The 16495-nt window shown below is 45.8% G+C and overlaps 1 protein-coding gene across 2 annotated transcripts in view; it reads right to left on the reverse strand.

Moving 5' to 3' along the window:
- Nucleotides 1-16495, reverse strand: part of CLUAP1 (clusterin associated protein 1) — a 49027-nt gene that overhangs the window by 5068 nt on the left and 27464 nt on the right. For both annotated transcript variants that reach the window (XM_072982498.2, XM_072982499.2), the window contains exons 9-10: nt 8238-8310; nt 3797-3904 (exon numbers count right to left, since the gene is read on the reverse strand). In XM_072982498.2, coding sequence (XP_072838599.2) covers nt 3797-3904; nt 8238-8310 — 181 coding nt within the window. The remainder of the gene's footprint in view (nt 1-3796; nt 3905-8237; nt 8311-16495) is intronic.

Below are 16495 nucleotides of genomic sequence, written 5' to 3' on the forward strand. Positions count from 1 at the left end.
GAGTAAGAAAGAAGTCCAGTTGCCATGACTCAACTTCTAGATTTCTTAGAACTGACAGTGGGTGTTGCCTCAAAAAAGTGCCATAGCTCCTAAAGTCTTTCTCTCTCACACACACACACACAATGTATGGGAATGCATCTAGGCATCCCATGTCTCAGAGTCCTGTTGAGATCATGTTGTTCCAAAAGCACATAGCTGTAGGGCTCCATCAAAGGGACCCTCTCCTCGTCCACCCCCTCTCCTTTCAGCTGAAACACATGGACTGAAATCAAAGTACAGGAAGTGGAGACTCTTTTTGCCCAAGGGCTGAGTATATTTTCTGAGAAGTTCTGAAGGGGTGCGTGTGTAGGGGTGTATGTGCATTCAAGTGGCAGATAAGGCCAAAAATATCACTGTGTATTTTAGCTTAAAGCTCTTCATCTCAGTAACTAAGTCTAAGAAGATGCATCTCAACCTATTAGAATGTGTGGAAAACCCCACGAAAACTGGGGAACCATTAAGTCGTGGGGACAGCAGGACTGGGTTTCTGTGTAGTCCAGAAAATGCAAAAAAAACGGTCTGAAACTCAACATCAAAAAAACTAAGATCATGGCCACTGGTCCCATCACCACCTGGGAAATTGAAGGGGAAGATATGGAGACAGTGACAGATTTTACTTTCTTGGGCTCCATGATCACTGCAGATGGAGACAGCAGCCACGAAATTAAAAGACGCCTGCTACTTGATGTTAGGAAAGTGTGACGGCAAGAGGAGAAGGGGACGACAGAGGATGAGATGGCTGGACAGTGTCTGCGAAGCAACCAACATGACACAACTACGGGAGGCAGTGGAAGATAGGAGGGCCTGCTGTGCTCTGGTCCATGGGGTCACGAAGAGTCGGACATGACTAAACAACTAAACGACAACGAACCCCAGAGGAGCCACATTCTACCATGGGGCCCAAGCTTCCCTATTCCTGGCTTAATCCATCTGTGAGCGTTTCTGTCCTCTGTTTTCCAGCCAGACGTCACGATTCCTTTGGCAAGGAACAGAAGGTTCACTTCTTGGGCCCCAAGAGTACATGACAAGGCAGGCTGAGCAGCCCCCAGGCAGCTCTCACATGAGCACTGAGTATGAACGTTACTGTTTGGCCAGCCTGTTTTCGGGCTTGGAAGAAACTTTTGCGAAAGCAGTACGTACTCAGCTGCGCCATCGTATGAAAAACTCAGGATAAAAAGACGGGAAAGAAACCGCCTCCCTCACTCCTCAGCAAATTCTCTTAGGGGGACTGAGTTATCTGCTGGATAAACACATAAATCATTTGAAACGACCTATGCTGCCTTCTAGAGTCCCGTTTCAGTACAAGTGCCAGATTAGAGGTGACAGGGCAGCCCCATCCATCTAAACAAGACCATGCTGCAATCATGTACGTATAGAGGTGTGTGGGAGAGCAGGAATCCAATTCTGAAAAAAATAAAGTAAATGGGCGAGTAGCACAGCAGTCTACCCCTTTCCACGGTTCACCTTCCCAAAGGCAAACGTCCTGAGTGTTTTTCTCCTCGGTTAATTTCTGACTGTCGGAATTGGGCTTGGCAAGGACCACCGCACTTGAGAGGAAAGACCAGCCATGCTTGGGCCAATGGATGTGGGCTTCCGCTCTCTTGTCTCGTGGTCTTTTGTGGTTCTCATGGGCCCAAACAGCCAGCCCTTTGGGAGCGCTGAGCAGCCTTGCCAGTTGCAAACTCCAGAAACCTTTGGATGGGCAGAACAGGAGACCTGCTTTGCGCCGGATACCCTTGCTCTCCTCTCTTGTAGCACTCCTCCCCCCCAAAAAAAGCTTCAAGGAAGCACAGCAGGGTTGTGTGCAGGACCACGAAAGTGCAGCGAGGCGAGTGGTGATATTTAAGGGAAGAGGAAAGAAGGACAGTGCAGTCAAGCCGAAAAAGAATGGAAAGACTTCACAAGCTGTAATGCCCAGTGTGGTGTAGTGGACAGAGCGGTGGACTAGGAGATCAAGGCTCGGCTCCCCCACTCAGCAGGGAAAACTCACAGGAGGAAGAGATGAAACAGGTAAAGCTTTTTCTCCTTACATCTCTCATTTGCCTCGAAAACCCTTTTGGAGTCACTATGAATCTGTTCCGAGTTGACAGCACACGTAAAATCTATTATTATTCCCTGAAATTATGAAAATGGAGCTGTGGGGGACGGAGGATGACCTATAGGGCACTCCCTCTGGATGCCTTTCCCGTTAGTCACCTGCCTGGGTTTTAAAATGGCTGGGGTGTGTGTCTTCTCCCTCTCACCGCCCTCACAGGTGCCTTTGGGGTGAATGTGAGAGAGGCCCCTCTCTGTTGCTGCTGTCGCCCCCCTCTGGGGGAGCCCCCTGCCCCAGGAGGGCAGGGTGGGCCCCCTTTTCTCTGTCCTCCTGCAGGTAGGCAAAGGCCCTTTCTCTTCAGGCAGGCTTTTTCTCCGTGACGCGTTGGCTAAGAGTCAGGCGGCTGTTGCTCATTCACGGGTTCGGTTTTCTCCTTTCCAGTTTTTATATTGCTTGTTTTTAATACGGCAAGCCACGTTTGGTCCTCTTGAGAAGAAAGATGGGGCACCAACAGACAGACAAACAAACCTTCACCAGCAGTTGCAGCAATTATCAAAAACTATTTTAGCAGTTTGGGAGAGGCGAGCCAACACAGGATTTCAAAGACTCCACCTGTCAAGCTAACACTGCACTGCCCTTTAGAAAGCCCCCCCCAAATCCTGTACCATGGAGGAGACCCCCTTCCCCCTTCTATGTAGCACTCGTCTTTCGTCTTTCTGCTGCCTGACCTGCAATAATGAACTCCGTCCTTTGAACCCAAGCAAAAGTAAAAGAAGAAAGGAATAAGTGAACATACTATCTGGAGCATCATCTTCTCTGGGCTTGTTCAGATACCTCATCATACATTTCCTGCATGCCCTCGCTTCTCCCAGGGGCGTGAACAAACTAGATGCGCAATGAATCCAAACACAAGGTCAGAAGGAAATGGAAAAGATCTGATAAAGGAAGCGTGGCACATGCTGTGTGTATGTCTCGCTCGGCTCCATCAGGTCTCCTCGGGAAGCTTCTCAAATTGGCTGATCTAAAAACTCTAGTGTATGCATATGCTCAATTATTAACACCCCTGCTGAGCCAGGGGTGTTAAAAAGGAAGCGCTTCTCCTTTGGAAACAGGTTACAAAGCAGAGGAAAGAGACAGAGGCAGGGTAGGCCACCGTTCAATCCTGCTACTCTACCAGGTTGCTAGGGACCAGTGTAGGCTCTGACGTTTGAGCTGTCAGGAAGAGGTGTACCCAAAGGCACTGCTAGGAACCAGTATAGGCTCTGAAGCTGGCTTTGGTGGGGTGGAGAGAGAGAGAGGGTGGCAGGAAAAAGTGCTTGTTTTTCCTTAAGGCATTTCTTACACTCCAGGATCAACCTTTCCCAAGACCGCTGGGGGCTGCTAATGCAAAGGTGCCCTTCGTGGAAAACAACTGGTGAACAGAACCGGAGGCTCAGCACAGAGTTTCTGAGGGTCCAGCTAGAAATGGTGTGTATTTAAACCAGGAGTTTAAATGCACATTTAAGGTCCAGGGGCTGCACAAGCCCGTGCTGGTAGCTCAAGGGTAACCTCCAAACACCCCTTACAAAAAGCTGCCCTTTGCTATCTAGTGCCAATGGGAAATTCCCTTCCCTCTGTGCTGCTTTAGACCCAAGAGCTGGCGCGCACACACACATGGCAACTGGAAACCAGAAGCGATCAGAAATTATTTAGGGAAGAATCGACCAAGGCAAGTAGCAGTACCTTGCATCAACATCTCCATGGCCGTATGCTGCTTCATTAGCTGCCTGTCTTCCATTTCACTGTCAGACCCTTCATCCTCATGGATCTCCAGGTCTGAGTCGTCATTACCTATATTTTTTTAAAAAGACAAGAACACGCAGAGGAGTTAATGACTATCATCAAAATGTGCTCAGGTTTTCAGCTCCATCCACCTGTGCTCCTTTGCTGCAATTGAAAGAGCAATTTTGAGCTGTCGGGAAGAGGGGAGCCCAACCCTGTTGACAGTTAAGTACATGCTTTTGCACATGGAAAGCTCCCCCCCCCGCACACATCCAGGTACAATGAGCTCAGCACAGAGGCCTGGAAAAGAATCTCGCCTGAAGGCCTGGATGGGCTGCCATCACTTGTCCTGCGCTAGACTCATCAAGGGCCTCGGTCAGGATAAAATGGATTCCTTCAAAGGTACTTACCATTTATAGGTCAGGAAACTGGACCCCAACAGAAGAGCGGGATAAAGCTTCCCTGGCTTCATCACGGCCACACTTTTCTCCCACTTCCAAGGGTGAATAGGAATGAGGAACCATCTTTCCACCTGAGGGTTCAACTGGCTCTGGAGAGGCCTGTTGGGGGCCCCCCTCCCATGCCCGGCTCTGCCATTCTGTCATTGAAAGGGACCCTTTATTCTCTCTCTCTCTCTCACCCACACAGTTACATGTTTGGGGTGGCAGGAGGTGTAGAGGGGAGCTGAATCCCCAGCCCCTCTCGCTCTGTAGCCAGAGACCTAAACCACAGATGTCTCCCACCAGTAAGTCCTCCTTTCTTTGCATCAGACAGAATTCCCTCCCGTCAGTCTTGGGCCAAGGTCCTTTCCAAAGGATGGGCAGAGACTTCCAAAACTATGCAGCACTTCGTACCGCTGAAATTGTTCTCTGCTTTCTTGTGGTTTCCTGGATTCTCCAGCTGCTGCATTTGGGAGGGAGCACCTACCTACCTATTCACCTCTGCTGTCTCTTGCCAAAGTAAAGCCGTCTGAGTGGCCCACCTTCTAAAGGATGACCCAACGGTTCTTTTGAGGAAGACACCTCGGTGCCAGAGCAGACACAATAAGAGTTGATCGGGGGGGGGGGGGGAGGAGAGAACTGGGGCTTTCCAGGTGACTTTGGCCCACAACTGCCATCATCCTGAGTCAACATAGCCAGTGGTGAGGGATTATGGGAAATGCAGTACCATGACACCAAGAGGCCTACAAGGACATGGCTCTTCAATAGGTCCATGATTACACCTCCATGTGTCTGTCTGGGCACACTTGCTTCTTTCTTCCCCTTAAAAGCTGTTGCAAGAAGGGTTAAGTGCCATGCAGTCTGGATTGGGTCAAAACAGGTGTTCTTAACCACCATTTCCTTCCCACTTCCCTCTTCAGTACATCATCCCCCAGCAGTTATCACCCCTGAGGGACAGGCGAGGTATGACACAGGTATAAGGATTTCCCCCCAGCGGAGCTAAGAGTAAATTCTGAAACCCAGAGGAAGAGCCTTCTCTCCTGCTATCTAAGTCTAATCTCCCTCCAAACTGCTTTTAAGCTTTTAACAAAGAGGTGATCTGTCATGGCCCCCTCCCTCGACATCACACCTGTTTAGAGCTTCTTGCTGCTACTTGTCACACATAATCAGAGTGTTTGAATCTTACTGACTTCAGTGTCATTTAAGCAGCCTACTTGCGCATAGCACGACAGCCCAAATATGCAGCAAGCTCCGTTAACACAGTGTACACGTTGTTGTATATCCACATACGCATTCACACATAAGCAGAAACAGGTGATCTAGCACAGAGACTCCCTTGCTTTACTGATTTCAGAACTCCTACTTCTAACAATCTGATTCAACACAGCAGGAAGTTCAGGAGAGAGGCTGTTTCCAGTCACCTGATCATCTTTGTTGTCCTTCTCTGTACTTGCTCCAGTTTGTTGGCATTCTTCTTAAAGCTGTTTCAAGCTAATAGGCATTTAAAAGTGAGAGACACCTTTTTGTGACCCAGCCCCAGCTTAGTGACCCAGTTTAGGATCCTTAATACACCCCAGAACATTTCCTAAATAAGGGATGCCTTGGTCTCTCCCATAAATAATACCCTCTGCTTCTCCGTCCTTTAGGTTGATGTTTAGCCCTGATGATACTCAATCCCCAGCCCAGCAGAAATGTCTGAGATTTGTTTCTCATGAGAAAGCATTCTGAAACCCTCTCTATCTTACACGGTGTACCTTTTAAATTAGGAGCCATTTTGCCCTGGCGGCATTCATCTGTGTGTTGACAGGCCCCTGATTTGCCAAGTCCCCTCACTACCTTTTGAGAAAGGCATGAATATCAATAGTGTCTTTTACGTGTGGGAGATGAGACAGAAGACAGCTTGGGGATGACCCCTGGCATATTCCAAATGGTTGTTTTCTAGCCTGAACTGAGCCATGGGAGACAATGTTAGGAGCAGCAAATAAATAGGCATCTCTGGGTGGGTTTTCATCGGTCAGCTTGATGGCAAATACATTGTGTTTTCTACCGCCTACCCTTCTCTGCTTTTGGTACATCACCAGCTGACATGATAAAAGGAGTTCACTGTGCAAGAAAAACTTTGATAAGCTGATTCTCAAGAGCGGAGCGCAGAGGGCACATGAAATCATGCTTTGTGTCATCACACAGCCTCTCTCCTGAACTTCCTGCTGTGTTGGAAGTCTCTTCCAACTCAATTATTCTATGATTCTATAATTCCACCATCTGGGGGGGTTCCTACCACAGGTGATGCAGTTTGTTAAGGTTACCAAGAATTTTCTGTGAAAGCATCTCAACTTTAATAAATTTCCACAGTGCCTCTTTGGGCAAAAATGTTCAGCCAATGTGGACGGCTGGCCTGGCCATTTGCTAAGAAAAACAAGGGCTCCTGTTGCCAAAAGTCTCCAGTTACTTGGCATGCAGGAGCATTTATAAGTCCCTGTAATTCTCAAGGGCAATTATTTCTGGTTACTGTTCAAATAAATTGACTCTGTAAACACCTGACAACAGTGGACTAACATTTAATCAGTCAGTTGGTCTAGTTTTTTCAGATACAACCTTTAAAATGTCAGTCCATTAGCAATTCTCCTTAGCCAAGAAAAAAAAACTAGCAAATGACCACCTAAACAGGTTCTTGAAAAAGTATAGCGGTTGGATCCAAATTTAATCAAAGCGTAGTGTAGAATTAAGTGAGCCTTGTTCGAAACTAACTCTGAATTTGATGGCTCTACTCCAGGTATGGCTGAATCTGGGTCTAAACCTGATATTTACTGTTGACTGAAAAGAACACCGTCCAGAATTACAGGATAAGACTCATTAACACAATGATTATAGATGAAATAAAGCTTGTCGTTTTCTGAAGGAGCAGCTTCTGACTTTGGTGGCATTTCAGAGAAACTCTTTTATAAAAAGGCACTGAGAAGAGGTAGAAATTGAACCCTCAGAGGAAAAAAAAGGTGGTGCCAACCAAGTTTTCATGACAGCAGAATTTTCAAGAACTCAAACCCTACAGAGATGAGGAAAAACTGATGGTGCACTACTGGCATATTTTGATAGGGCAAATTTGGACCTTTTTATGCCTTTGCTCCTGAAAGCTTGAGGGAAGGTACCAGAGAAGTGAGGAGAGTCTCAGCATCCCCAAGACAGGAGAAGGTGCTTTGCTGCGTGCTCCACCAAGTGAAGCCACGCTCGGTTCTTTCCACTCAAATTGCTTTCATTAGATGTACGAGGGGAGCTTTTCTGCCGCCCACGGTTGCTCTGAAATTGTTTGAGGGAAACAAGCTGCCACACAGCCATCCTGACCCGGCTACGGTTTCCACAGCTGTTGTTTTGAAGAAATAATAAACAACTAAAATGCTCCTGAAGTCTGAGTAATGGGAGACATTTGTGAAGACTCGCCTTCTGCTCCCTGGTAGGATCGGATTAAGACAGCAGAATGAAGGCCATCTTAAATGTCACGCTATTCAATTTTTTATCTAGAATGAGAGCCAACCAAACCTGCCCTCAAGAGGGGACAGGGATATCTCCCAGAAGCTGAAATCCAGTAATAAGAGACAACTGGAGTAGGCTCAATGAATCAGTGGGCGTTTGGTGGGTCATCTCGGTCATACGTTCTGTGGATTCAATGGTTCTACTCTAATTGTGACTTACTACTGGATCTCAGCCAGACGGTGTAAAGATGACCTTTTTGGTCTAGAATTACCATTGGCATCCTGGCTGGTGGATTTTAACAACTTTCCACAGTAATTTATCCAGCCTCACTGATCCTCCTGTGTACTGTTTTGTCATCTGGCTACAAATGGCTAAAAGAGAGTAGTCTTTTAGCCCTGTGGGCAACCCCTTCCTGTATATCAGCAAATAACACCATCTGCAAGTGGAGGGGGATTCCCGAGGTGTGGCGAAATGAGTTAAAAGAGAGCGCTCACTTCCAGTCTTCAGCAACCGCTTCTCTTCCTCCTTCAACTTGTTTTGCATCAGCCGCAAGGTATTTTCTGCTTCCTGCAGGGGAAGAGGAAAACACCGGAATCAGAAGGGTAACTCCATTATCCAGAATGACAGCTCCATTATCACCTAGTTGAGAAGGGACAGAGCAGGCACAAGCCAACTTGCTGTTAGGGTTAAGAACAAAGGCTTTTAAGCCAGCTCGGCTCCACCGAGTGGGACACCACGAAAGACAAAAGTAGAGATGTTCTATTTAACCAGATAGAGCCCCAGAGTGAGGAACAGTAGGAACTGTGCATGCTCCTCTGTTATTCTTCTTCCTAAAACAGTGATCATATCAGAAAACTCACACACTTAAATTGGTGGGGTTTTTTTTTGTAGATAACTAGCTAGTTCAGTAAAAGAACATTTGCAGAAGATAACGCAACAGACCTAGAACAGAAAGTCTCAGCAGATCTCTCGGGGAGAATGGTCTGAAGTGACTCATGGTCATTTCTGGCAGAGAGGCAGGGAGCCATTTAGGATATTAGATGTCATTCTTCCATCATTTGACCAAGTCCAACATCAGGCTTGGGCATTATTCGACAATCAGAGGCTTAAAGCCAGCCTCCCCCAGTATGGTGCCCTTCAGGTTTGTTGGGCTACAATACCCATGGTCAACATCCTTGCTGAGTGGAATGATGGAGGTTGTATTCCAATCCATCTGGAAGGCACCAGGTTTCAAAAGGTCAGCTGTAAACCCTGCCACTCTTTTTTTAGCACCTTGCTAGTTTCAACCTGCTGTCCTGTTTCCCCCTTTGCAATCTCTCGTGTCTTGACTGTCTTGCGCTCTTCCAATGCCATCAACGCATTTCTAATTCTAAGCATCCCTTTTGCTTCAGCCGTGCCAGAGGAGAAGGCATCGGTTCTGTGCGATTATCTCGCCTTAACAGTTATGAGAAAAGCATGGTGTGCTGGGAAGGGGACAAGAAATGCCAACTTCCTACCTGCAGGGACTCAAAAAAAACAAAAAACCCTTGCTGGAACACAATGTCTTCAGTAGCAAAGAGCCTCGCTCTGAAAACCTCTGGCTGGGAGGGGAAAATCAACAGGGAAAGACACGAGATGCAAATATCGGGCAACAATAATCAGAAGAGGAAGCAACATTTGAATGAGTGGCATTAAAAGAAGCCCACCAAGGAATCATGCCATGTGAACAAAGTACTACTCAAAACAATGAATCCCCTTCTCAGTGGCCTCCGCTTAACAAGAATGTGATCAATCGAGGACATCTCTGAATAAATCACACATGCTCCCACTGTAACAGAAATTGGCTCAACAGCTCTTCAATTTATTTGCTTGTTTCTCTCTCAGGACCTGGGGAAAGTACACACTGTAACGAGGCAATAAAAACTCATTTGCTATTCTCCTGATCTATTACAGTTCCGTTGTACTCATTTACTTGGCTGGCTACTCGGATACCCAGCCTTTCTATGTGTCCGTCGGTGAGTCCGTGGTATGCAAACAACCATCAGCTTGCCTGCTTTGAAGATGTACGACAATAAAATTAACATTGATGGGGAAATTACAGCAACAGTTGAGGCTTCTCAGGAGAAAGAGATCTTCACCACCACAAGACATCATAATTATACTCAAGAAATGACAAGCTACAGGAGGAGGAGGAGGAATACTGCAAAAACGGGGACAATGGAAAAAGTTGCATTTTACTCTGCCTCACAGACAGGACTTCCGCTATTTATTACACAGTGGCCAAAACCCGGTTGCTTAGTGTACTAAATTGACTAGACTAGGCCCACTGAATCAATAGGGATTTTGAGGGTCAATTCCTCCCTATGTTTCATTGTTTCAAATGAGCCTCCTCTAATTGAACTGCTGCTGATTAATTATGCCAAAGTATGTCGCAGTTAGAGTAGGCTCATTTGAATCAATGGATCTTATGGAGGAGACGATCCACAGAAAACCCCATTGATTCAATGGGTTTATTCTAGTATAATTCACTACACAAAGAAAGACAGTTCATTGAGCAATCTGATCTGGCTGCTGTGATACATACCCTAAATTACTTCTCGGCTGGATTACAGTGGTGCCCTGCATGACGATAATCTGTTCCACAGAAATCGCTGTTTAGCGAAAACGTCGTCTTGTGAAAACCATTTCCCCACTGGAATGCATTGAAACCCGTTTAATGCGTTCCAATGGGGAAAAATCATCGTCGTTCTGCGAAGATTGCCCATAGGGAAGCCATTTTGCGAAGCGCCGATCAGCTGTTAAAATGACCCCTCTGGTACACCCTCCCACAGGAGGCCAGACTGGCCCTCTGTTTGCTTTCCTTCTGCAAGCAGGCAAAGACCTTTCTCTTCAGGCAAGCCTTCCCTCAGTAACCAGCTACCTGTGTGTGATTTTTAGATAGATTGCTATGCATTACTGCTTTCACCGGATTGTTAGTACTATTCGTGTTTTCCTCACAGAGTGACTTTTTTTAAAAAAAAAATTGTATACTTATGGATCTTTGACTTAATATTGCCTGTTAATTGATGTAAGAGGCCTCCTTATTCATTGTTCATAATCTTTAAATAGCGCTTTTTAACAGTGTTAACCACTGTTATGTACTCATTGTTTTCAACTTTAAATATTGTCTCTCACTGTTGTAAGACGCCTTGGGTCCTTTTCAAGGAGAAAGGTGGGGTAAAAAAAAAATCAATCAATCAGTCTTGCCCATAGTCCTTTCGGAAGGCACTACAGTATGTCTAATCATGTCAGACATAACAAGAAACAGCATCCAGTGTCTGTATAGATTCCAGATACAGTTAAAATTGGGTGAAATGTGCTAAAAGCGTTGTGTTTTAATTCAGTTTTCTCTCACTTTTGCCAGCCCCACCTAGTGCCTGCTGGAAATGTACGCACAGAGGTCAGCCATAAATATGTTTGCATACTTGGTACCGTATGTGTTGACATAGCCACACTGTTAATCTACAGAGTCGTGCTATTGCCAAAGGTGAAATAGGCGAGTAAATTTCAAGGTTTACTTTTGGATAAGCTTCCATGCACTGCAGCCCACTTTTAGCAGATGGACTAATATTGAGCAACCTGATCTCTTATAATACATCTTGCATTCAAAGCCGCTGGCCATTTTCTACGGGACACAGAACCTGGACCTGTTGGGGAGATGTCCTGATCAGAGGAAGGGGTGGAAACCTGGAGGTTATGGGGAAGAATCTTTATTTCTGGATCTGCTTTCATGGGCTCAGATACTGGCAAGGTAAGCTCCTCTGTGCAAAGAGCTTCCTAGTCTGCCCTAGCTGCCACTGGCATCTGTCCACTCTGTATATTAGATGAAGGGTGGCATCCTTTCTCAGCTAAATCTAATTTCTGGAAAAGGCGTGCATTCCAATGGCGAGCAGTGCCAAAGGCAAAAAAAAGGGACAAGAAATACCAGCCCATTTTAGCTTGCAATTTTTTATGGCCCATACTCAAATCTCAGGAGAGGCGTTTCCAACTTTTAGATTGGGGATAAAGCCGCTTAAAAGCCGGAGAGACAAAGTAGGTTCTTAACCTTATCCAACCTTGCACCCTCTAATTATAGTAATAGTAATTATGTGCTATCAAGTCAATTCCGAATCATGACACTCCTTTACAGAGTTTTCTATGGAGACAACTCCCATCACTTCCCAGCTAGCAAACTTCGAACACATCTGAAGACGACAGGTTGGGTGTCCTCCAGAAGTCAAAATACACTTACACAGTGTGGCACAAAAAGCAGCCGCCCCTGTTTTTAGCTAGATCACACTTCTACTCTCTCAATGTATCAAAGCACCAGCGCTGGCCACTCGGATATCATTTAGCCTTAACAAGGGCTAAAAGAGGCTGCCGTTGCAAAACTACCTGAAAGTCAAGCACCACCAAAGTTAATTAGAGCATCAGAGCAGCAGGCTGGGAGTGTCACCCCACGTTCTTAGCCAGTGTCATCGCTTCTCTGGTGATGGGCTCCTCAGCATTCTCATATCCGAATGCTTCGTTAAGAGACCGTAATGAGGAGGAGAGATCCTCCCTTGAACTGTAGATTGTGTTAACAGCTGCCCAATGAATGGCAACTTGTACAGTGATAGGCAGCACGGGTACAGAAGCCAACGTTCTACGGGAACAATTTGTACACACAAGAATTTAATTGCAAGCGCATTATTGTGAACAGAAGCGCCATTCAAGGGACTTAATCATTTCAGGACTGATTGGGTTACGCGAGAGCATGAATTACAGTTCCCTTCCTTATGGAATGAGAAGAGCAGCTTATTTTCACCTGTGCAGATGTTCAGGGAGTTGAAGGCAATAATACTGGGCCAGATTGGTATTTCTGGGCTGTTGCTGGCCTCTGAAACGGAAAAACGCTCTGCTGGGTCTTTCGAGCCCAGCCGTCGTTTACGGGAGGGCGTCTTCCCTGCTATTTTCCTCCAACTCTTTATCCCAGGCTTCTGTCAAAATCTGGCCCTACATCAATCACTCCCCCCACCCCCAACAGCGATTCTCCTCCTCTTCAGGGTTGTAGCCAGGCCATTCCATTGAATCAGGACAGGTGGCGGGCAACTGACCTAACCTGGATGTTAGAAAGGACTTTTTAACTAGGTGGGTGCTGTGTTCTGTTAATTTTTAAAATACTTTCATTTATTTTATCCTTTAATTGTATGTAGACTGTTCCAAAGTTGTTTTGAGTCCTTAGCATGAGATTAGTCACATAAAAACTGAATACAATGGTGCCTCGCTTGACGGCGATAATCTGTTCCAGGAACATCGGTATTAAGTGAAAACATTGTAAAGTGAAAAAAAAAACCATTGAAACGCATTGAAAACCCTTCAATGCATTTCGATGGGGTCAAAACTCACCGTCCAGCAAAGATCCTCCATAGGGTACCCATTTTTGCTACCTGTCTTGCGAGGAATCCATCCCAGAAAACAACGGGGAGCCATTTTGTTTACCCGGTGGCCATTTTGAAACCGCCGATCAGCTGTTTTAAAATCGTCGTTTTGCGAAGAATCGGTTCCCAAAGCAGAGAACCGATTATCGCAAAGCGAAAAAACCCCATTTAGACCATTGTTTTGCGATTGCAATTGCGATCGCAAAAAGATGGTTGTAATGCGTTTTTGTCATAATGCGGGGCAATCGTAAAGCGAGGCATGGCTGTAAATAAATTCTAATTCCACCCCCAAATATGGTTTTCTAGTTATCTCTTCCAATTAATATTCAACATTCTGTAACTACTGAGTGAACGTGCTGATTATTTGGGGAGGGAGGTTCTTCATCTGTTTTTTTGACCCTTGAGGATTTTGTTTCAAAAAATACTTGTAATTCTGCAGACCTTGGGGTTCCCTGCAGCACACGTCTGCTTTCTTAGCCCTCCAGCACCTTAGACACACTCGGCTCCTTTCTAGAGGTTATGCAAAGGCTGTTCACACTGTGTTGCAGGAAATCCTAGGGTTCCTTAGATGTTTTATCAGGGATGTGTTTTCATGAGAATATTAGTAATGATGGACAAGGTTCCCGGAAAAACAGTGTGTTTATCGCTGCTGGTCTTCCCATGAAATGCAAATGTGGAGTGCATTTTAAGGCATGTTCTCAGTTTGTATGAGGAGGGGTGAGGAACATGCAGCCCTCTGGCTCACTTTTGCAGTGAGCATCCCCCAGCATCCTTTCATTAAAAAATATATATATATTTGGATCAAAAAGTCCCTCTTTAACCTCCAAGTATGTGTGGCGACATTTTGCCATATATTCTGGTGCCATGAATCTTGGAGCCACCAATTTGGCAAGGGGGGGGAAATAGGGGGGAAGGGATTCTAGTTTTTAACAAGTGGCAAAAAGAAGAAGCAGAAACAGCAGCAGGAGGGACTGAATAAGTATGGACGCCAGTGAGCAGCTGGCAGTACGAGCCTTCTTTGAAGGGCATCGGGTGGCTTGGGACTGTTTGAAGCCCTGATACCACCGACTACGATCACCTGTCCCACGTGATGGGAACTTGGGGGTGGACAGAAGCAGGACTGTCGGGGGTGGTGGCTAGGGGTGGTAACTCAGTCCCACCCTCCACAGAGGGCTGGCAGGGCAGGGGGTGTTTGAAGTCCTCCCTTTTCTTGTACTCTATTTCCCAATGTTCATAAAATCAAGGATGAACAGTTCCAGGAGTTGGGAGTTTATAAAGACGATGGCCAAGGAGGTCCTGCGTCACTCTCCCGACCAATTTCCCAATCATAATGAAAGAGCAAATGGTACCTTTTCTTAAATTCATACACTCGTACCCCACTTAACGATTACCCTGTAATTGCGATCGCAAAACAATATTTTAATTGTTTTTTCCCGCTTTGCGACAATCAGTTCCCTGCTTCGGGAACCGATTCTTCGCATTATGACGATCAAAACAGCTGATCGTCGGGTTTTCAAAATGGCCGCCGGCTGCTCAAAATAGCTCCCCGCTGTTTTTAGGAGGCATTTTTCGCTTAACAGGCACCCGAAAATGGCCACCGTATGGAGGATCTTTGCTGGACGATTAGGTATTTCACCCATTGGAACACATTAACCAGTTTTTATGCGTTTCAATGGTTTTTTAAAATTTCGTTTGATGATGTTTTCGCTCTACAGTGATTTCGCTGGAACGAATTAACGTCGTCAAGCGAGGCACCACTGTACTCTCGGTGGGGAAAGTCACGGAGCTCTCCAAGAGAAAATCACTTTTAATGCCACCACGTACATGTTCCAACTGAGAGGCCATAACATTGTTTTGGAATGCTAGCCTCTTAGATGGGGTGGTTATAAGATCTACATAATGATGAACAAAGTGATTCAATGCCAACAGGTTTTACTTTTGTTTAAAAAATGAGAGGGAGAGAGATTTTGGAAAATTAAAAAGCCGCAGGATACTACTCATAACACAACTTTTGTCTCCAGCTCCTTTAGATCTGCAGTGGGTGGTGTCCATTGGAGAAGATGACATTACAAGGGGCCTACAGGTCACCCGAAGTGCCACATTAATTAAAATGTTGTGCTCAGTCTTTCAGTTGCTTTTCTAATTAGGAAATGCAATCTACTAGATGTCATCAGTTGTGGAAACAACTGCAGGAAAGATTAACACTGCGTCTACAAAATGTGCCAGACATGAAGGCCCCATTACTCAATAATGATTAGATGAATGCACAATTTCATCTTTTAAATATCCACATGCTCACATTACAAAGGCTTCCAGAGAAGAAAACCTAAACCCACACAGCCACTTTCCTTTTTTTTCCTAGCAAGTTATGCAGAAAAATCTAGCAAAAAAGAGATACCACTTCTTCTGCCCAAGATTTGCTAGCAATCTGTTAACTGGGACAAAGGGGATGTCGTTACTGGAAAATTCCTCCAAGATCCATTTGGCTACTGAGACATGACAAAGGTAGGAATCTAATTTTAGTTACTATTTTAATTTGTCAGTGTGAAAATGAAAGAAAATGACTAGAAAGCAGAGGAAGAACAAATGGCTTCCCCAAGCAAGCCAAGCGTAATCTGACACCAAATCAATGCAATCTTGCCAACGGTTTTGTGTTTGTCAGAAAGGAAAGTCAGTTAAGCAGCACTGGAAGAGTGACCCAGGACTTTCAAGAACTCCCTGGGCTCCCATTTTATCCCCCTTCTGCAAAGAGAAGTCAGAAATAGAACTCTTACCCATGAAAGAGGCTAAACCCGCCCAGTTCTTCAAAGCCACCTTAGCCAATGACACAGAGCACACCCTCTGACAGTAGATTCCATTGACCACTATGATCGCTCAATGCTTCAGATCTCCGATTGAGAGTTCAATTGACAGGGGCCGAACTTGGTGATCCATACTGCCCCTTCCAGCTCTGCAGTTCTAAGATGATGATGATGATGAGTATGAGCTATGTCTCTCAGACACTTGAAAGTCTCAGTTCCAGTAATATAAACTAGAAAATCTGCTCAACCTCATCTCTGGTGATGGACATCCTTCAGTAACTTAGCTGGAAGTGGCTTTCATGGGCTGTGGGGCACCTCCGCTTGTGCAAATCAAGGGTGTAAGGAGAGCGGGCTTAGCCATTGGCCCTTTGACTCCCCCTCCCCGAAAGCCAAGTACTTTTTTGCTATCTGGCTTTATCTCTGGATGCTCTGCAAAGCAGGGGCAGCCGGGGCTAGTTCCCATCGGCAACTTGCCTCTAGAGTCTGCCTTTATTTTCATGACAGCTTCGGCAATGCTCCTAGAAAGGCCTTGGC

This window comes from Pogona vitticeps, chromosome 13 (assembly GCF_051106095.1).
Source record: "Pogona vitticeps strain Pit_001003342236 chromosome 13, PviZW2.1, whole genome shotgun sequence".
Classification (NCBI taxonomy): Eukaryota; Metazoa; Chordata; class Lepidosauria; order Squamata; family Agamidae; genus Pogona; species Pogona vitticeps.